Source organism: Tachyglossus aculeatus, chromosome X4 (genome assembly GCF_015852505.1).
Source record: "Tachyglossus aculeatus isolate mTacAcu1 chromosome X4, mTacAcu1.pri, whole genome shotgun sequence".
In the NCBI taxonomy this organism is placed as follows: Eukaryota; Metazoa; Chordata; class Mammalia; order Monotremata; family Tachyglossidae; genus Tachyglossus; species Tachyglossus aculeatus.
In genome coordinates, this window is record NC_052098.1 from 23,941,437 (window position 1) to 23,960,035 (window position 18,599).

The 18,599-nt window shown below is 41.6% G+C and overlaps 1 protein-coding gene across 1 annotated transcript in view; it reads left to right on the forward strand.

Annotated features, from left to right (window-relative positions):
- LURAP1L (leucine rich adaptor protein 1 like) overlaps nucleotides 1–16,314 on the forward strand; it is a 38,465-nt gene extending 22,151 nt beyond the window's left edge. Inside the window, exon 2 of the mRNA XM_038769880.1 lies at nucleotides 15,214–16,314. Coding sequence (XP_038625808.1) covers nucleotides 15,214–15,588 — 375 coding nt within the window. The 3' untranslated portion in view covers nucleotides 15,589–16,314. The remainder of the gene's footprint in view (nucleotides 1–15,213) is intronic.
- Nucleotides 16,315–18,599: the final 2,285 nt, after the last annotated feature.

Sequence of the window (18,599 nt, forward strand, 5' to 3'; positions counted from 1 at the left end):
ATCAACATAGATTAAATAAACAAGACAATGGCTAATACTCTCTTCACTCAGTACTGAGTAAATATAATCTCTGGGAGGGGCAGGGGGGCAAGATAAGTCTCAGGCTGAATTAAAAGCCTTATAAAAGAAGATTCACAGTATTTGGTGAGGTTTTACTGTTTACAGAGTACCGTCTTTGGTATTTGAGGAGCATACAGCTGTTAAGACTGTGAGCTCGTTGTGGGCAGGGAATGTGACTACCAACTCTGTTATATTGTAGTCTCCCAGGTGCTTATTATGGTGCTCTGCACACAGTAAATAAGATTGATTGATTCACAAGAAATAAAAGACTTGGTGTCTGACCTCGATGAGCTTACAATCTTATAGCAATCCCAGGAATCCAGATTCTAGTTCTTGGAACTGATAATTAGTTTTTTAATAATTTTAAAAAACTTAGTAGGAGTTGAATACAAAGTTTGTTAAAAAGATACTTCACACGGGAAACCTGGCTTCTTTGATTGCTGAATCTGAATTGAGCAGGGGTGGTGGTAGGTCCGCAGCTTTGATGGCAATGGTGATACCATGGCTACAGGGAGGAAAGATGGATATTGCCCTACTTCTGTTCCCTCCTTCCTTTCAATGTCAATAGCAGTTATTGCTGCTGCCAATATACGTCTGGGGCTGTGCATGATGGGAGCTATGCTTTTTACATTTAAGATCTTTCCTTTGGGGCTCAAGGGAAGAGAAGAATTTAGGTGCATTTAAAAACTACCTGTCAAACCACGTGCAATATTTCTAGATTGCCCACATTCTTATGGATGAAAATGAAAAAAAAAATCACCTTTTTTGGGAGTCAAACTATGTTGTGTGTCATAGGGACTATCCAGCTAAACTAGCCAACCAGTTGGTACTAGTTCCTCAATATGCTTGTTCACTTTAAATTCCTGGACTTCACCATCTGGGCAAGATCGTTTTCAATATATACTTAGTTTATGTCCTAAAGCATTCTGGCTCTTTGCAGTATGTTGATTCGAGAATGCTAAGAACTTCAACACATACTTCCTCCTCCATCATTCACAGTCACCGAGAGGGAATCTAGTTCCCTACCGGCTAAACTGAGAGGTTATGACCATCCTAATTACAGTATTCATTTCCAGCTAAGGGTAGATTACAGCATCTTGAAGCCCTCTGTTACTGAGGATTCAGAACTGGGAGTGAAGGGCAGCTTTTTGTGTAAAAGCATATTTTCCCGTGACATCAGTGATCTTGGGAGGTAGTGAAATAATTGGTGGGACAGTAAAACTGCTTGTGAACTTGAATAATTTTGTAACCTATCTGAAAGGCTATAGAAGAGGATAATTATATCTGGAAAAAGTAGGTAGGAACATATGCTGGAACTAGACTAAATAGACTATTGGTTCATGAAAGGAAACACACTATTGTCAATGAGAGCTGGAATAGGGTGTCTTTTGGGGGAGCCACTTGATCATATGGGGATCACTGACCAGTGATATTGTGGCTGCAAAAACTTCACCCAAAGCTAAAGTGACCACACTTAGCTGTGCAGGACAACCCGTCCCTCCGTCTTAGTGAGTGCAAGAGAAGAAAATAAAGGAGAAGGGGAAAAAAAATCAATCATACTTACTGAGCACTTACTATGTGCAGAGTACTGTACTAAGTGCTTGGGAGAGTACAATATAACAGAGTTGATAGGTACGTTCCCTGCCCACAAGGAGCTTACAGTCTAGAGGATGAGCTTACAAGAATACTCCTGAATTCTGGGAATTGTAATTTCCTTTATTAGTTTGAATTACTTAGCAAAAGCAACCACTGAACATGCTTAGTACTTGAACAACTTGCAGAAACCTGTAGGCCATAATTTTTGAGAGGACCTAAATCCTCTCTCCTTCTGCATTTGGAATTGTTGGGATGTAATTGATTTAGGTTTAAAATGAACAATTCAGGATGATTTCCAGAAACCATTTCCATGTGGAATAGAAAAAAAAATAGATGTTCAATTTATTTACCCAAGGCTGGCCAAATCACTAGCAGCTTCCTCATACCAATAAGTCCATCAATCAATGGTATTTGAGTGCTTATTGTGGGCCAAGCACTCAACTAAACACTCGCGAGAGTACAGTTCAGTAGAGTGGTGGACACCATCCCTGTCCTCAAGGAGCTTACAGTCCAGTGAGGGAGACAGTAAAATAAGTTACAGATAGAGGAACCAGCAGGATATATGGATATGTACATAAGCGCTTTGGGGATGGGGGTGGGGTGAGTATCAAAGTGCTTAGGGACCCAAGGCGAGTGACTGTGTGACACACTGACTGTGTGTCAGATATGAGGCAGGAGAGAGTTCCAAGCAGGAGGAAGAGTGTGAGTAAGGAATCAAGGACTAGAGAGATGAGATCAAAGCACTGTAAGTAGGTGTAAGAGGAGCAAAATGTGCAGGCTGGGTGGTAGTGAAAGAGGAGTGGAGGTAGGTAGAGGAGAGAGAGAGAGAGTTGATTGAGTGCCTTAAAACCAACATTGAGGTGTTTCTGTTTGGTGCGGAGATGGATGGGCAACCATTGGAGGTTTACGAAGGGTGGAGTGATGTACTCAGAGCACCACTCTCCCCATCTTCAAGCCCTCCTAAAGTCATATCTTCTGCAAGGAGACTTCCCTGACTAGCCCCGCACTTCCTCTATCTTATTTGCCCTTCCTTCTGCACTGCCTAGGCACTTGGGCCTATACCCCTGAAACACAATCTCAACACCCCCCCAGGTCCATGGCACTTATGTACTTATCCTTACACTCTGTTTCCCCTAGCTGTGATTCATTTTAATGTCCGTCTCCCGTGGCAGACTGTAAGCTCCTTTGTGAGCAGGGATCGTGTCTACCACCAACTCTATTGTATCATATTCTCCCAAGCACTTAGTATGTGTTCAGTAAATACCACTGAATGATGTATTGATGTGCCCAAAGCTATTTTTTAGAAAAATGATTCCCATTTTACAGATGAGGAAACTGAGGCCCAGAGCAGTTAAGTAACTTGCCCAAGGTCACCCAGCAGCCCAGGTCATAAGGCCATGCTGTCTCTTATACACTTAGAGGTGAGCAGCTCTTTCCAACTCTGGCACTTATGAACTGATTTGTATCCATCTTCAGCACGTTTTGCAAATGATTGTTCATTTATTATCCAATTGTCTATTTTGAAGAACCTTTTGAAAATATGTTTATATCTGTCTGCCACGTTAGAATGTAAGGTCCTTTTGGAGAGGGAACATGTCACTTCTGTTTCATACTCCACAAGCGCTTAAAACATTGTATTGCACCAAGTGGGCCATCAACTACTGATACTAATATGACTACATCTCCAAGCAAATGCAAACTGACCATGTCAGTACAGGCTTCCTTTCATTCATTCATTCATTCATTCAATCGTATTTATTGAGCACTTACTGTGTGCAGAGCACTGTACTAAGCGCTTGGGAAGTACAAGTTGGCAACATATAGAGACGGTCCCTATCCAACAGCGGGCTCACAGTCTAGAAGGGATTTCATCTATGCATCCTTGCATCTATGATCTGGGAGGATAATGGGGCTAATGGAGGTTTAGTATTTGAATTCTTCAAAGGAAAGGCAGTATATTTTTAAAATATTTTATTGTATATTTACTTCAACATTTTGTTTAAAAGTGTTGCGAACCTCCTTATTAAAACATGATAGAGTAATTGATATTGTATCCATATGAGTCGCCACAACCCAGGCTGCATGACTGCAGAGAAGCAGCGTGGTTCAGCGGAAAGAGCAAGGGCTTTGGAGTCAGAGGTCAGGGGTTTGAATCCCGGCTCCGCCACATGTCTGCTGTGTGATCTTGGGCAAGTCACTTAACTTCTCTGAGCCTCAGTTACCTCATCTGTAAAATGTGGATTAAGACTGTGAGCCCCACGTGGGGCAACTTGATCACCTTGTATCCCCCCAAGCGCTTAGAACAGTGCTTTGCACATAGTAAACGCTTAACAAATGCCATCATTCTTATTATTATTATTATGACTGTCAAGCTGATCTAGACTCACACCTAGCGATATGAGGGGAAAACCCAGAAGTTCCCAGAACAAGCAACTGCCTATTCCTCATTACCTATTCCCAAAGGGAAAGCTTCTTGGCATAAGATGCCAATCACTCACCAGGAGACAAAGAGGCAAAAGAGAAAACAAGACCAGTCACTCCAAACTTGCAACCTTTTGTGTGCCCCAGGTTGCTGGGACTGTGGATCCCACATTATGGAGGAGCATTTAGGCCTCGAGCACATACAGTGCTCTGCACACAGTAAGCGCTCAATAAATGCGATTGAATGAAATTCAGTTTTCGTCTTAGAATGCAGAGGGAAAGGACTTGGAAGTGGGGGCTACATAGTAGAGTCAAAGGCTGCCATAGTCCAGCTCTTCCCAATGCATCTCTATCTCCTACTCCCTCTGGCCTGGCTGCCCTCATCTGCAACACGATTTTCCTGAAAAATGTGTGTCGGGATGGCGAGTGGGGGAGGTAAGCAGAATCCTGGATCTGATACTGTGGTAGCAAGGGTTTGTGAGAAGGGGTTTTGGAGTGCTTTCTATGGCTGCATTCTCTTCATGCCCAGAAATTGAGGAGTGGAAAGAATGCACTAGCCTCTATCCAACACTTGCGTATCACCCTGCCCCATCCCACAAAATATATACTCACACAGACTCAAATATCCAAACCTCTACTCACCCATACACCAATTCCAACATTCACGAACATACGCTTTTTTCTTACGATACAAGTACGTTACGCACTTACACCAAACCTCCCCCTAACTCACAATCCATATGCATTCACACGCACAGAGCTACACTCACTCATGGATATAGTTTCCCTATCAAAAGGACAGATGCTATTGTTTGCGCGTGGCTCACAGAGCACAACTCACACTCCCAAATCCCTGCCACTCCTGTTCCCATGGGCGCCTGGAGTATAGTGAGTGAGTAAGCAAGCAGCAGAGTAGTACATTTCAAAGTACACATGTGGTCTTGGCCCAGATTAGGCAACTACAGAGGCCGAACCAGGACTAGGATCCAAGTCTCCTGATTCCTGGAGCAGTGTCACCGAGACATCCACATAACGCATTCATATGTAGACATATCCATCCGCGTATGTAAAAAAAACCTTCCCAACCAAACTCACTCACTTCACGTTTATATATTCACAAATGCACATTCACATACCTTACTACACGTGAACCATTAAGTGCCTGACCAATCATGGGATTCAGGGCTAGGTGGCCACACTGAAGGCAAGGCTGTTCCATGTGGTCTCCTGTTTTTGCTTCTCACTGTTCTTCCTGGTGCCCCCACCCTGCCTAGCACCTCCATAAGAGATGGCAGGCTTAAATTAACCACATAATTGGGGACCCAAGGTGGGAAAGGGTCAGGACCCCCATGGAGCAGGACCAAAAAGAGTTGGGAGAAACAGGCCTCCGGACTGCAGGCAGAGCACATTCCCCAGTTGCAGGGGTTCAGAGATCTGCTGCAGCAACCCATCCCCCAGCTCCTGACCCCTATGGACCCACATATTCAATCTGTCACCAAATCCTGTCAGTTCTGCCTTCACAACATCGATAAAATCTGCCCTTTCCTCTCCATTCAAACTGCTACTATCTTGATCAAGGCACTTATCCTACCCCACCTTGTCTACATCAGTCTCCTTACTGACCTCCCTTCTTCTGTGTCTCCCCACTCCAGTCTATACTTCACTCTGCTGCTGGATCATTCTGTGCCCGTTCCCTATCCACCTCCATATCAAACAGAAACTCCTTACTAATGGCTTTAAAACACTCAGTCGCCTTGCCCCTTCTATCTTACCTCACTGATTTCCTACTACAACCCAGCATGCTCACTTCACTCCTCTCAATGCCAACCTACTCACTGTTTTTTGATCTCATCTATCTCGCTGCTGACCCCTTCCCACATCCTGCCTCTGGCCTGGAACTCCCTCCCCCTTCATAAACAACAGATTACTCTCCCCTTTCAAAGCCTATTAAAAGCACACTCATTCATTCAATCACATTTATGAGCCCATAATAAGCTCAGTCTAGGGCTTTTTGGCCGGGGTGGTGGAGGGGGGGCAAGGGGGTGGCAGACATCAATGCAAATATAAAATTAAAATATATACATAAGTGCTGTGGGGCCGTGCAAAGTGATGGAGTGCTTTAAAGCCAACTCCAAGAAGCCTTCCCCAACCAAGGTCTCATTTCCCTACTCCCTCTCCCTACTGTGTCGCCCTTGGACTTAGATTTGTAAACTTTAGTCACCCTACCCCAAACACCACAACACTTAAGTACATATCTATAATTTATTTTAATGCCTGTCTCCCCCTCTAGACTGTAAGCTCTTTATGAGCAGGGAACATGTTTCCTAACTCTGTTATACTGTACTCTCCTAAGCACTTAGTACAGTGCTTTGCACAAAGTAAACACTCAATAAATGATTGACACCGGTTTTCCTAATGATTTACTTTAAGTCCACTATACACCTCTACTACACATATCACTATTCACTCATAGAGAAACACATATACAGGTTCTCCTTCCCACTGCCACCCAACGCACATAGATATAATCACACAGAAACTTTTTTTGCACAGTGGGGGGAACATGGGACAAAAGACACACAAGGACAAGTGTCACATAGAGAGGGACAGGGGAATGCAGAGGAAGACAGTGTCAGAGTAAGAAAAGTATAAGTAAATGGAGTAAGGAAGAGAAAATGGAGGGAGAAAGAATGAGAAATGCACCGTCTCATCTGGTTGGAGAGCAAGTATTTATCCCAGTTGATAGAATCAAACCTTGAGAGAAGAATATATCAGAATGTGCCATAATTTTTACCTCCATACTTTCCATTTGCTCATCTCTTAGTTTTTCTATTATTGCCATATCTGCCATTTACCAGAAGACAGCTGAAAGATTTTCTTGTTTTGCTTTGTTTTGTATATGTTGACTTAATAATGTTGGGTTTCTCATCAGGTTCATTTAGAAAACGTCTCCATTAATATTTCCCCAAATATCTACTGAGTATATAGGAGGGTGATATATATATATACATCTTGAAAAATGCCTGATAATGAAATGAACACTAATTACTAGATTTATAATAATAGTGATGTTATTTGTTAAGCACTTACTATGTGCAAAGCACTGTTCTAAGCGCAGGGAGGCTACAAGGTGATCAGGTTGTCCCATGGGGGTCTCACAGTCAATTCCCATTCTACAGATGAGGTAACTGAGGCACAGAGAAGTTAAGTGACTTGCCCAAAGTCACACAGCTGACAATTGGCGGAGCCAGGATTTGAACTCATGACCACTGACTCCAAAGCCTGTACTCTTTCCACTGAGCCACGCTGCTTCTCTATTTATGCAAAATATACATATATATTTTGCATACATGTATATTATATGTACATATATGTATATGTTGCATAAATCCAGTAACTAGTGTTCATATTTTGCATAGATCTAGTAATTAGTGTTCATTTCATTATCAGGCATTTTTCAAGATAAAAAGTAGCACTGCTAATCTGAATTCTCCATTTCTTCTTTCCTCGATATACTTCTGTATATTCTTATGAATCACTGAATTCCTTCTCCCCTTCCTTCTATAGTCTCCAGCAAAAGAATTGTACAGCAAAGAAAGAGAAAGTAAGAATAGGAAAAGTGGGATAATGAATAGTAGAATGATGACATTGAATACCATCAGAAATGTTTGTCACACCAAATTCGGGAGAATACAGCTCATCCTTAACATCTATTCAAGTATCCTGCAATGCACATACATGTTTCTTGTGTCAGGAACCTGCATTTGCTCATTAACACAAGCCTTCCAAATAGCAGTGTAATGTTCCCTGTGACTTCAAACTCATTTAAGGGACATATTTAGGTATATTCTAACAACAATAATACTAGCATCTCAAATTAGTATAATTTTTTTTTCAAAATGCTTTAGTATCTTATCCATTTTCCTTCAATATCCCTATGAGTTTGAAAAGAATGAATTCAAACTGTTCTGTAACTTTCTGATACAGAGCTTTAATAAATGCTGGTGCCAGTCCTGATGGGATTATATTTTGTTTAGTCATCCTAATCTAATCTTTTAGAGCTGTAATTGTTTACTGCTGTTGTTCCATTGGCCAAAAAAAAAAAAAATCACAGGCTGTACACACCCATGGGGAAATGATTTCTTAGGGATTAAAATATGTAAGTGAGAGGTCCTGTCTATTTGATCTGTGACCTCAGAAAATAAAATTTGCTTGGACAGGACAAGCTTTCATTTCGGAATTAAACCCTGATACGAGGGACTCAGAAGGATGCAATAGTAGGTGGAAAAATATGAAGCGAAAGCACAGCCTTCCAAAGGTGCAATAACAGTGTACCCAACTCAACCGCTGTAAAGGGAGAGAAAGGTTCCTGCCAGGAGGTTTCATGGGGCCTCTCCACTCCCAGCTCTCTCCTTGCCATACAGTAGGGAGTTATGGCAGTGGCAAGAAGGGAAGGGCATACAAGTAACTGGCTCTTTCATCACCTTTCCCTCTCAGGTTATACAGCCGCAAGGAAAAGCAGTGAAGAAGGAGGTCCAGAATTGGGGAAGGATGAGTGTCATGGGCACTGAAGTGTTCAGCCAAAGACCAGTAAAATTGCTGCTTAATATAGTTCTCCACATTTCTAAAGAGGACAGTTTGGTGGCACAAATTCACAGCCAGAATTCAAGGTGTCCTATGTGCCCCTTTGGAAACAAATACTATGTATTTTTTTTTATTTCTAAGCCAACAATTCCTAAATTAGTAGCTGTGTTGTGCATAGTGTTTTTAGATACCAAATTGAATTAGCCGGTTGGCAATTATTCTTCAGTTTCTCAAATTGAACAGAGAGCATCACAAATGAGAATTGATGGCAACAGTGAATATGGTTAACATTTAACTCAGAGTTGCTCATGCAGAAGTTTATTCTCTGACTTTCTGGAATGGATGAGACGCTAAGGAGAAAGGTAATCAGAAGTGTTTAAATCTTGTGATTAACTCTGGTCCCAAAGTGTTCCCCATCCAACGGAGCAGTTTTGCCTCATGGAGTTCCAGGGTCTAATTTTTTTTTCTATGATCTTGCTGTGAGGATAGTTAGGAATGTGTTTAATAAATATGACTGTTAATAAAGCTGTCAAATTCAGGGATGTGTGATCAAAAGAAGGTTTTGAAATGATCACTGTACCAAATTAGGGAAAACCAGTGGTAAAGCAATTCTTCAAGCAAGCTTCTCAAATGTGTGAAGTTTTTGAAAGGTTAAAAAAAGGAGTGTAGGGAAAGGGCCATGGACAAGAAAGTTATCTTGCCAGAATGAGATAAAGAGCTCACTTCCTCAGACTACTGAGGCAAAACTGAATGAACAATGTCAATGCTATATCCTTGTATAGAAATTAAGCATGTGATATTTATCCCCTTAGAGCCAATTCTAATATTACTTTTCTTCCCTTGCACAAAATGCTTTTTAAAACTGCAGATGTGAAGTATGCCTCATTTTGAATTCACATTTTAACTTTATAAACGTTTCCAATTTTGCTATTGGGGATTGTTGATTTGAAACTGAAATGTGCACTCAGGACACAGTGAAGTTTAGTTTTTATTCAAAAGCCAGGGTTGGGACGTAAAAAGCTGTCAACAATACTGGAATTGAATGTGATAAGGGAGAAGGTGGTGCTATGTAGTCATTGATTGGGTCCAGATTGCAATAAAAACTTTCTAGCTTCAATAAATATATTCAGCAGTGCATCATCTAGACTGTAAGCCTGGTGTGGGCAGGGATTGTTTCTCTTTATTGCTAAATTGTACCGTCCAAGCATTTAGTTCAGTGCTCTGCACACAGTAAGCGCTCAATAAATACGATTGAATGAATATATGTTCTTGAGATGAAACAGTATTTGTATCTCAGAGACGGTATACAGAGGATGAAAATAGTCATTTTGGAAGGAGGAAAACAGAGGAAAGAGAAGTATCTAGGAGATGTTTTTCTTCAAGGAGGCAAATGAGGACTTTTATATTTTACTTTCAATTCCTCTTTCTTTCCAGTGGGGTGGGGATGGGGAGGGGTGGTGGTAGGGAGGGGAGTGGGATTAATTTGCTTTTCCATTTTTTAAGCAAGAATCAAAAAGATCCTCAGTGTTCAGTAAGGTCAATGTGAGTATTAACTCTCAAAAAGGGTTTTGAAAAAGGCGAAGGCCTAGCAGATACTGATCTGGGCTGACCAGTTCTCAGAGAAATATTCTGTTCCACGCTATACACTACTCCCAATGTCTTTGCTAGCCATCTCAGTGCATACTGTCAGTCATGGGAGGATCAACCAAGAGAGTATAGATGGCCCGTCACCATTACTAAAAAAAAAAAAAAAAACCAAGCCCAAATCATGCTGGCAGTAGGATCTATGCTTCCCCTCCCCATCTCCAAGAAGTCCTACATTAATGTAGTCAGCCCATACTGGTCACTTGTTGGTGGAGAAGCATCAGCAAAACCTTGATTTCTGACCATAATCCTACTTAGGGACAAAATGCTCATCTGGAATGGGCAACGGACTAGAAAAGATCTCATACTATATTTTTAATAGGTACCACATGGAAGAGATTGTCTTTCAGGCACACTCACATGAACGCACATGGAACCATGGATAGGAGCTCTTAGAATCTGAAATGAGTGTAAAGCTTCTCTGTAGACAGTAAACTCCTTGTGGGCAGGGATCGCATCTACCAACTCATATTGTACTTTGCCAAGGGTTTAGTACAGTGCTTTGCTCACAGTAAGTGTTCAATAAATAATATTGATTGATTGAAATTAATATATTCATACAGTATCTAATATAAATATATTATATGTATATACATGTATATGCACCTCACAAATTAGCATTATAAATCTATAAGGTCAACTTGTTTAACTGTAGTAACATGAGCAAGGAATGGCTGAGTAAATACAGCCATAATGAGTTCCTCGAAAACATGGTTGTGCCATGAATTGCTGTGCCATGGGGTGTGTTTTCCTAGACATTACATGTTGTAAATTGAGATCTGTCCCAGAAGCCCTGGAAAAATAGGAAATTTCTTTATGTACTATAGATATTACATTAAGCATCACTAAACTATTAAAGTATCATGCAACACTAACTAAATGGGTCATAGGATGATTGCAAGCCTGTGAAGGTGACTGTAGAAGTAGACTGTTCTGCTGACTTTCCTAGTTTACCAAATGTAGAGAAGATTTTGTCCAATTAAAGTTAAACTACAGTCTAATTCTATTCTTCATAAAGTACCAGGAAGCACATCAACACCACTGCACACTTTTAACACCTCTCTCCATCAGGGTCCTCAATCATATTTGTAAATTCACTGGCTTTCTTTAAAATTGATCCAAGACCTCTCAATCCCAAATTCTTAGCAGTGGTAGAAGAACCATAAACTTTTTTGTTTGTTTCGGAAAGTCTCAATGATGCATTTGTTTGCTGAGTTTGATGAGGTCTTTATTGGACAATGATTCCTCTGAATCAGATAGTTAACTCACCAACATCTGCATCATCCATCTCTAAATGAAATTGCCTCCTTGGTTCAATAGCATCTTTTGGCTATCGGCTCAGGGATCTCTCCTAATCTTGAAAATCTAGAACAACTGTAGACAGAGCTCCCTCCAAGATCCATTCATTTTTGATTACTTAATCTCAGTTTAGATGGGGAGGCAGGAAGGAATTTGTTTACCTATAGTGTTTGGCTGGAATATCAGGGTGTTTGGCATAGGCTGTATCCCTGCGGTGGTTGTGTGGTGGAGTGATTGTAACCTGGGGTATGCCTTTATTCTAAACAACCTCGTCGAAGTCATGAGCTTCTACTTCTCTATCAAAGCTTAACTAAAGGTAACTAATATGCTCAGTTCTCACTCTTGTGTGAACCTTGGATTCACATTCATTCATTCAATCTTATTTATTGAGTGCTTACTGTGTGCAGAACACTGTACTAAGCGCTTGGCACACAAATCCATGTCAGCCCAGCTAGTGCAGGTTTCTATGGGGTGGCCTGCTGGAGGAGAATCACACCCCCCTTATAATAATAATGATGGCATTTATTAAGCGCTTACTATGTGCAAAGCACTGTTCTAAGCACTGAGCACTGTTCTAAGCACTTTTATATAACCTTGGGTGTAAATCCCTGACAGGGGTGTGCTTGGGCAGGCCTGGTGGACCAGTGCCGCATGAAAGCTAAGTTAACCAGTTCCCATAGAAGCCTCAGACTCGAGTGAAGGATCCAAGATGACACTGCCAGAACGGTTTCTCCCTGCATTCCTTTTGGCTAGATAGTTTGAACCTATTCAGGGGCAAAAGGGACAAAGTGAATTAGCAGTGTACTAATTTCAATTTTACTTTGTTGACATTCCTATGTAATCACCAGTTATAGTACTCATTTAAGGGGGAGAGCTTTGAAAGGGAGCAAGCCGAAGGTAGATGGAGGAAACGTTTAGGAGCCTGAATTATCCAGAAACAGAATAGTTAGGCCCAGAATACTTTAGATTAGATGTAGGCTGTGTGGATTATTATTAGAAGTGGAGGAAAGTCTATGATTATAAAGGTCCTGGATGGAGGAGTTTTCTCTGTCCCACAGCTTCTTCACCTCAAGAACCACAATAGCCCGATTTTGACAACTGTCAGAAAATGACAGACAAGACCTTGAACAGGAGGGTACATGAATTCCTAGGCCGTCAACCCTCAGGTACTACAAAATGAATATGTTATCACATGGCCTCAATCCTGAAATGCCTCCAAAAGCTAGTATTGCCGTTGATGCCTCACAAAACCTCAGGATGTTATGCCATTCTTATTCATATGACTTCGAGAGGAAGGCAGTAATGGCAAAATAAAAACTTCTCTCCACCTTGGGCGTGGAGGTGCAATACACTATTGGTAGATAAACATTTTTAGATGTTATGACACTTCTCATGCATGACGGGGCTTGTTCTCTGGCAAAGCTGTTTGGTTTATTTCTAACAAAGCAAATATCTCTTCAATCTTGCCTAGATGATTGCCAGCTTTCTTTAGGATTAATCCCAGGAAGGAACCACACCTCCTTGGGAAGGGCAGCTTGTAATGATAGAGGCAACAGCATAGTTTAGCAGACTGTAAAGCTTCTCAAATTGGAAAGGTAACTAGAACTTCCTTCCCTGAAAGACAGAGAGGAAAAATAGTCATAAAAGCCAAGCACACAAGCAAGGTTTTGGTGTGCCCATTCCAACTCCTTGGCTTACTTGAATTCCAGAATTTTGAATACTCTAAATCTGCGAGGACAAACTGTTGACATGAATTCCAGAATTATTGACTAACCATGTCAGCAGGTTCTACCCAACATGCCTCTTTTTAGAACTCAGTTCCATGTCCTGTAGCGATTTTAAGTCTCAAAAGAATGATCCTTTTTAAGTGCCAAAGTCTGTCAAAGGAAATTTTGATTATCCCTCCATTATTACTTATCAGACATTAATTTTAATCTGATATGATGCATAGCTTGAATTAATTTTTTTACTATGCCCAAGCTATTGAAATGCTTCTGATACTCAAGCTGAAGTTCTCCAGAAATGTCCCAAATTCTGAGCATGTTCAGATTTAGAGTCTGAGGTAGCATTGCTAGGGATTATAAACTCTTTTCTTTCCACATTCCACTCTCCCCTAGCCTCCTGCAGCTCTTAAACCTGCTGAATTGGCTTGGCCACAATGGACTCCAAAATGCTTTGCTACCCTGTATCATGTTTATTTCTATGGTTCTCTGAGGAAAGATGATGAGAGTTTTCCAGGAAACGTCCATTTTCCAGCTATTTAACTTTTTTAAAAAACTGTATAAAACAATCACTATGTTCATGCAGTTCCTAAAACCTGTGATTAGTCAATACATCATTCGTATCTATTGAGTGCTTACTGTGTGCAGAACACTGTACTGAGTTCTTGGTGAAGTATAGCAGAACTTCATTCTTTGTGAGTAGTCAATGAAATATTTTCTGAATTTGTCTATTATGAATGAATACATAATTCAAGAATCATTAACTGAAACCTTAACTCCAACACTAACTCCAAGCCAGGAATTACATGTTAGGAGGAATTGCAATTGCAGACAGAAGGTATACACAATAGATACAATCATGGAGATCATCATCATGGCTTAGCCGCAGGACATACGTATAAAGGCGCAGCAATGGCCTACTCCTTTAGTGGCCAAGACAAACCCAGATATTCCTTGAATCCCATTTTGTTCTTTATTGAATGGAGAAGAAAGGTCAGGTAAAGGAGCCACCCGTACAGCTCCTGAAGGCCAGAGCCACCCCTGGAATAAATCTGTGGGCTTCTATGAGGGGTCTAAGGAGACCAATGACTCAAACAACCCCCTTGTATCTCTAGGCATCCTGGGGTCGGAGAGCAAGGGCTGAGATTGTCCTCTGGTCGCTTCTCAGGAAACAGACTTCATGGAGCCAACATTTTTTTGTGTCTAGAGCTACAATGCAACTTCAGTCATGTAACTTATATCCTTCAACCCTCAAGCAAAAAGAGGAAGTTCTTGAGCAGAAGTCACTGAAAATGTTGGACTTTCATTCCCCTAAAGGGCACTGGCAGAAGATGAAGTGTGGCCTATTGGAAAGAGCATGGGACTGAGAATCAGAGGACCTGGGTTTGAATCCCAGTTCTGCCACTGGTCTGCTCTGTGACTTTGGGCAAGTCACTTAACTTCTCTGTGCCTCAGTTCTCTTACCTGTAAAATGGGAATAAAATACCTGTTCCCCTTATCTTGTAGCCTGTGAGCTTCATATGGGACTGGAACTGTGTCCAATCTGCTTACATTGTATCTACCCCAGTGTTTAGTACAGTTCTTGGCACATGGAAAGTGCTTAACAAATATTACTATTATTATTATCAGCAGAAATGTCTCAGCTAACTAATGCTATATACTGAAATTGTGAGAAAGGAGAATAACCTTACCTTTTTAAAGGTGTTCAATGGAGCTATTTAGGAAATAGAATTTTTGGCTGATACCTAAGATGAAAGACATTGGAAAAGAAAAGCTCTTAAACATATGCCACTTTGACACATTTTTACCAAAGAATCTGCTTTACTATCAGGTGAAAGCCAAAAAGTGAATGATTCTTCTTTCCTTCCTCTCTCCCCTCCCCATGCAGGTTAATCTCAGAGCCACTGATGTGCAGCTCATGCGCCAATTGCTCATCATCAATGAGAGCATTGAATCCATTAAATGGGTGATTGAAGAAAGGGGCACCATCATGAGCCGAGGCAGCAGTCTGAGTGGTAGCCTATGCAGCCTGTTGGAGAGCCAGAGCACCTCAATTCGAGGGAGCTCCAATAGCTTACAAGACTACAGTGATGGACTGGATGGCATCTCAGTGGGAAGCTACCTAGACACTTTGGCAGATGATGTTCCCGGTCACCACACCCCATCAGATTTGGACCAGTTCAGTGACTCTTCCCTAATAGATGACACACAGACAAAAACGAAGCACCCCAAAATAGATTCCGACTACTACTGCTTTGGCTAATGAAAAAGACATTCGTGTGGGACTGGTGTGGAAATGATGTGTATTTATCTTCTTTCTTTGCTGCTATATATTTCCAATAAAAAAGCCACGTTTTCATTGGAAATTTTTTTCCAAGATGCTTTAAGACACTCTCTTACTCCTAATATGTGTTATCTGAATTATTTCCTCTGCAATCTTCATTTTTAATTTATTGCCGTGATTCCCTCTTTGATCTTTTACAATTCAATTGTAACATTATAAAACAAACTCTCAACTTTGTTTATAAGACAAGGATTCAGGGATTGCAAGTGAGAATTTTGCTTAAGCTAGGTAAATCAAATGCTGATGTCATTTGCCATTCAAATCAATGAATAATTCCAATTATTTTCTTTTAGCTAGCAATTCTTCAGTAAAGTCCTCCAAGAATGTTTTCTATTTTTTGCCTTGTACCAAATTGGCCAAACCTTCAGCAAACTGAGAAACTGTTTTTTCCAGGTTAAATGATCTCACTGTTAATTTCTCTTCTTGTATGGTGGATATGGTCCTTGCTGTTCTCTCTTTTATGCATAAGGTCCATTGGTTTTAAATTATGCAAAGGCTTGGAAGTGTATTTGGAAACACCCTAACATGATATGCAGTCAGATGATATGCATTTTTTTCATGTGGTGCATTAACTTAATTTCCTCTGAAGAGTCAATACCAATGTAAATACTGCAGATGTTATAAAATGATAGCCTTTATTCAAAATTTTGACTGTGATTTCTTTCCAACTGACATGAAACAAATGAATATCCCTCAAGCTATCACCCACAAACTATACATGGAAGTGTTAGGACTTATAGGCCATTTCAAAGATTCAAAACTTCAGTAGGATGTGATACTTAAATCTCCGGGTTGTCTCCACATTTGTCATTCCGATCCTAGGGAGAAACTCAGCTCTTCAGTAGCCCTGTGAAGGTAATTCACTGGACTCCCGGACATAGGAATCTTAACTTTCAATTCTTCTTTCCTTAATATTGGAGAAATTTCTGTAACCTAACTAGAGGTATCTCCAGGTTAGGACCAAACAGTTAATCGACCCAGCCCTTGTATCCAAGTCACCCCTGTGCCTCCCAGTCAGTGCATCTCCACAGAGCTTCTCCTGTACAGACTAGTTGGGGAGAGAATAGCAGTTGCATTCTCAAGTCACTGGGGCCTTCTGCTTCTCCCCTGCTGCCCTGCCTGATGGCAGCTCTTCAGAATCTCATTTCCCTGAGAAAGCTCTGATGTTATCCAAGCCACAGGTGGCCATAAGATTAATTAAATCCCCCCTCCACCCACCCTTTCATGGTGTTTGGAATCATCTGGTGAGAATATGACTTTTTAGGCCAACAGAGTAAAAAGTCCCTCTTAGGGGATGGAAGGGGGAGAACCGGGCTCTGGTGGAGAAGGATGACCTTACTGGAGGTGCTCAGCCCAAAATCATGGCCAAAAGAGATCCCTTAGTCCCTTCAGGAGTACCCAGATCTTTGTTTCCATTGGAGCCAAAGGTTCTCCAGTTCTTCTTGTTCTTTTAATGCAGATTTAGGGAGCTTTGGCTCAGTATATACCAAGTCCCAGCATCTCTATCGTTACATGCCACCACCCAACTGAAGCCCTAGTGTCTCCCTGAAGGTGAAGGGGTCATCCTTCCCTGGGGCTGGTTACAGACAGCCTATGGGGAAAGAACTTCCCTCCCGAGCCCATGGCTTTCCGGTCCCATGTGTCTCTCTAGTACCTGGGGCTTCTCCTCCAGCCCCTGCCACAGAAAGACACCAAGATCCCGTAATTTACAAACCATGAAAACAATTCCAATGCAAACTGCTTTTCCCTAGCTCTAGTGCTTTCTCCCCAAGAACCCTTTGTACTCCTTAGTAGGCATCCTGGGACTCATGTTCCTCTGGTCTTTCCCCCACCTTTTATTATGGTAATAATATTTTATTGTTAAGTACTTAATGTGTCAAGCACTGTTCTAAGCTCTGGAGTAGATACAATGTAATCAGGCCAGATACAGTCCTTGTCACCCATGAGGCTCACAGTCTAGGTAGGAGGGAGACCAGGTATTAAATCCCCATTTTGCAGTTCAGAAAACTGAGGCACAGAAATGTTAAGTGACTTGCCCAAGGCCACATAGCAGTTACGTGGTGGAGGCAAGATTAGAACCGAGATACTCCGACTCCCAGGCTTGTGCTTTATCTATTGGGCCATGCTGCTTCCTCTTCTCTTGGGAAGTCCCCAGTTCCAGTCTCACCCTCTCCTGCCCTTCACTCACAGGTTTTCCTTTCTCCCCTCAGGGCCAGAAGCCTTGCTCTTTCGGAGTCCTAACTCTGGACCCCAAACCTCCAGGGTATCCTCATCCTAATACTGGATTCTCTCGATCATTTCCTGTGTCCTGTGTCCACCTAGGGTCCACAGCATGAACCCTCCTGTGTCCTGCTCTCCTAGGCACGCAGCTCACTACCTCTCATCCCCTCCAACTATCTGACCCCTTATTTCTTCCCCAACCCTTCTCTTCAATTTGCACAGCCAAGTATTTACATTTCCCTCAGGGAGTGACTCTCCTGGCTTCCTTATCTCCTGCAGAAAGCAGGGGTCAGCTGAACTGGATGTCAAAGGGGAGGAAGGAAAAAAAGGTACTTTTCTTTTGCTGGGAGCTAGGAATGTGATGGGAGGTTCTGATTCGGGCCTGACAGGCCTAAGGCCTAATTCACCACATGTGGTAAGATATTTCCCTTTCTACAAACTACATCTTATATAAAAAGGAAAGTTAGTATAGGTTAACTGTGTTTGTTACAAGCAATGCTGTTGGATGATTTCAGTTTAAACTCAGGTTTTCAGGGACCTCCCAAGCAGCTCAGGCCTCAATCCATTTGGTTAGTGGATTAAGTACTGATTTCTAGATCAAGTGTCTGTTAACCAGTCCAAAAATCCTTCAGGAGCTGTAGATAATTATCATGTGAAACTCCACCTCAATATTTGATGTTTGTTTTCTCTTGCCCGTTTGTGGGTGCAGC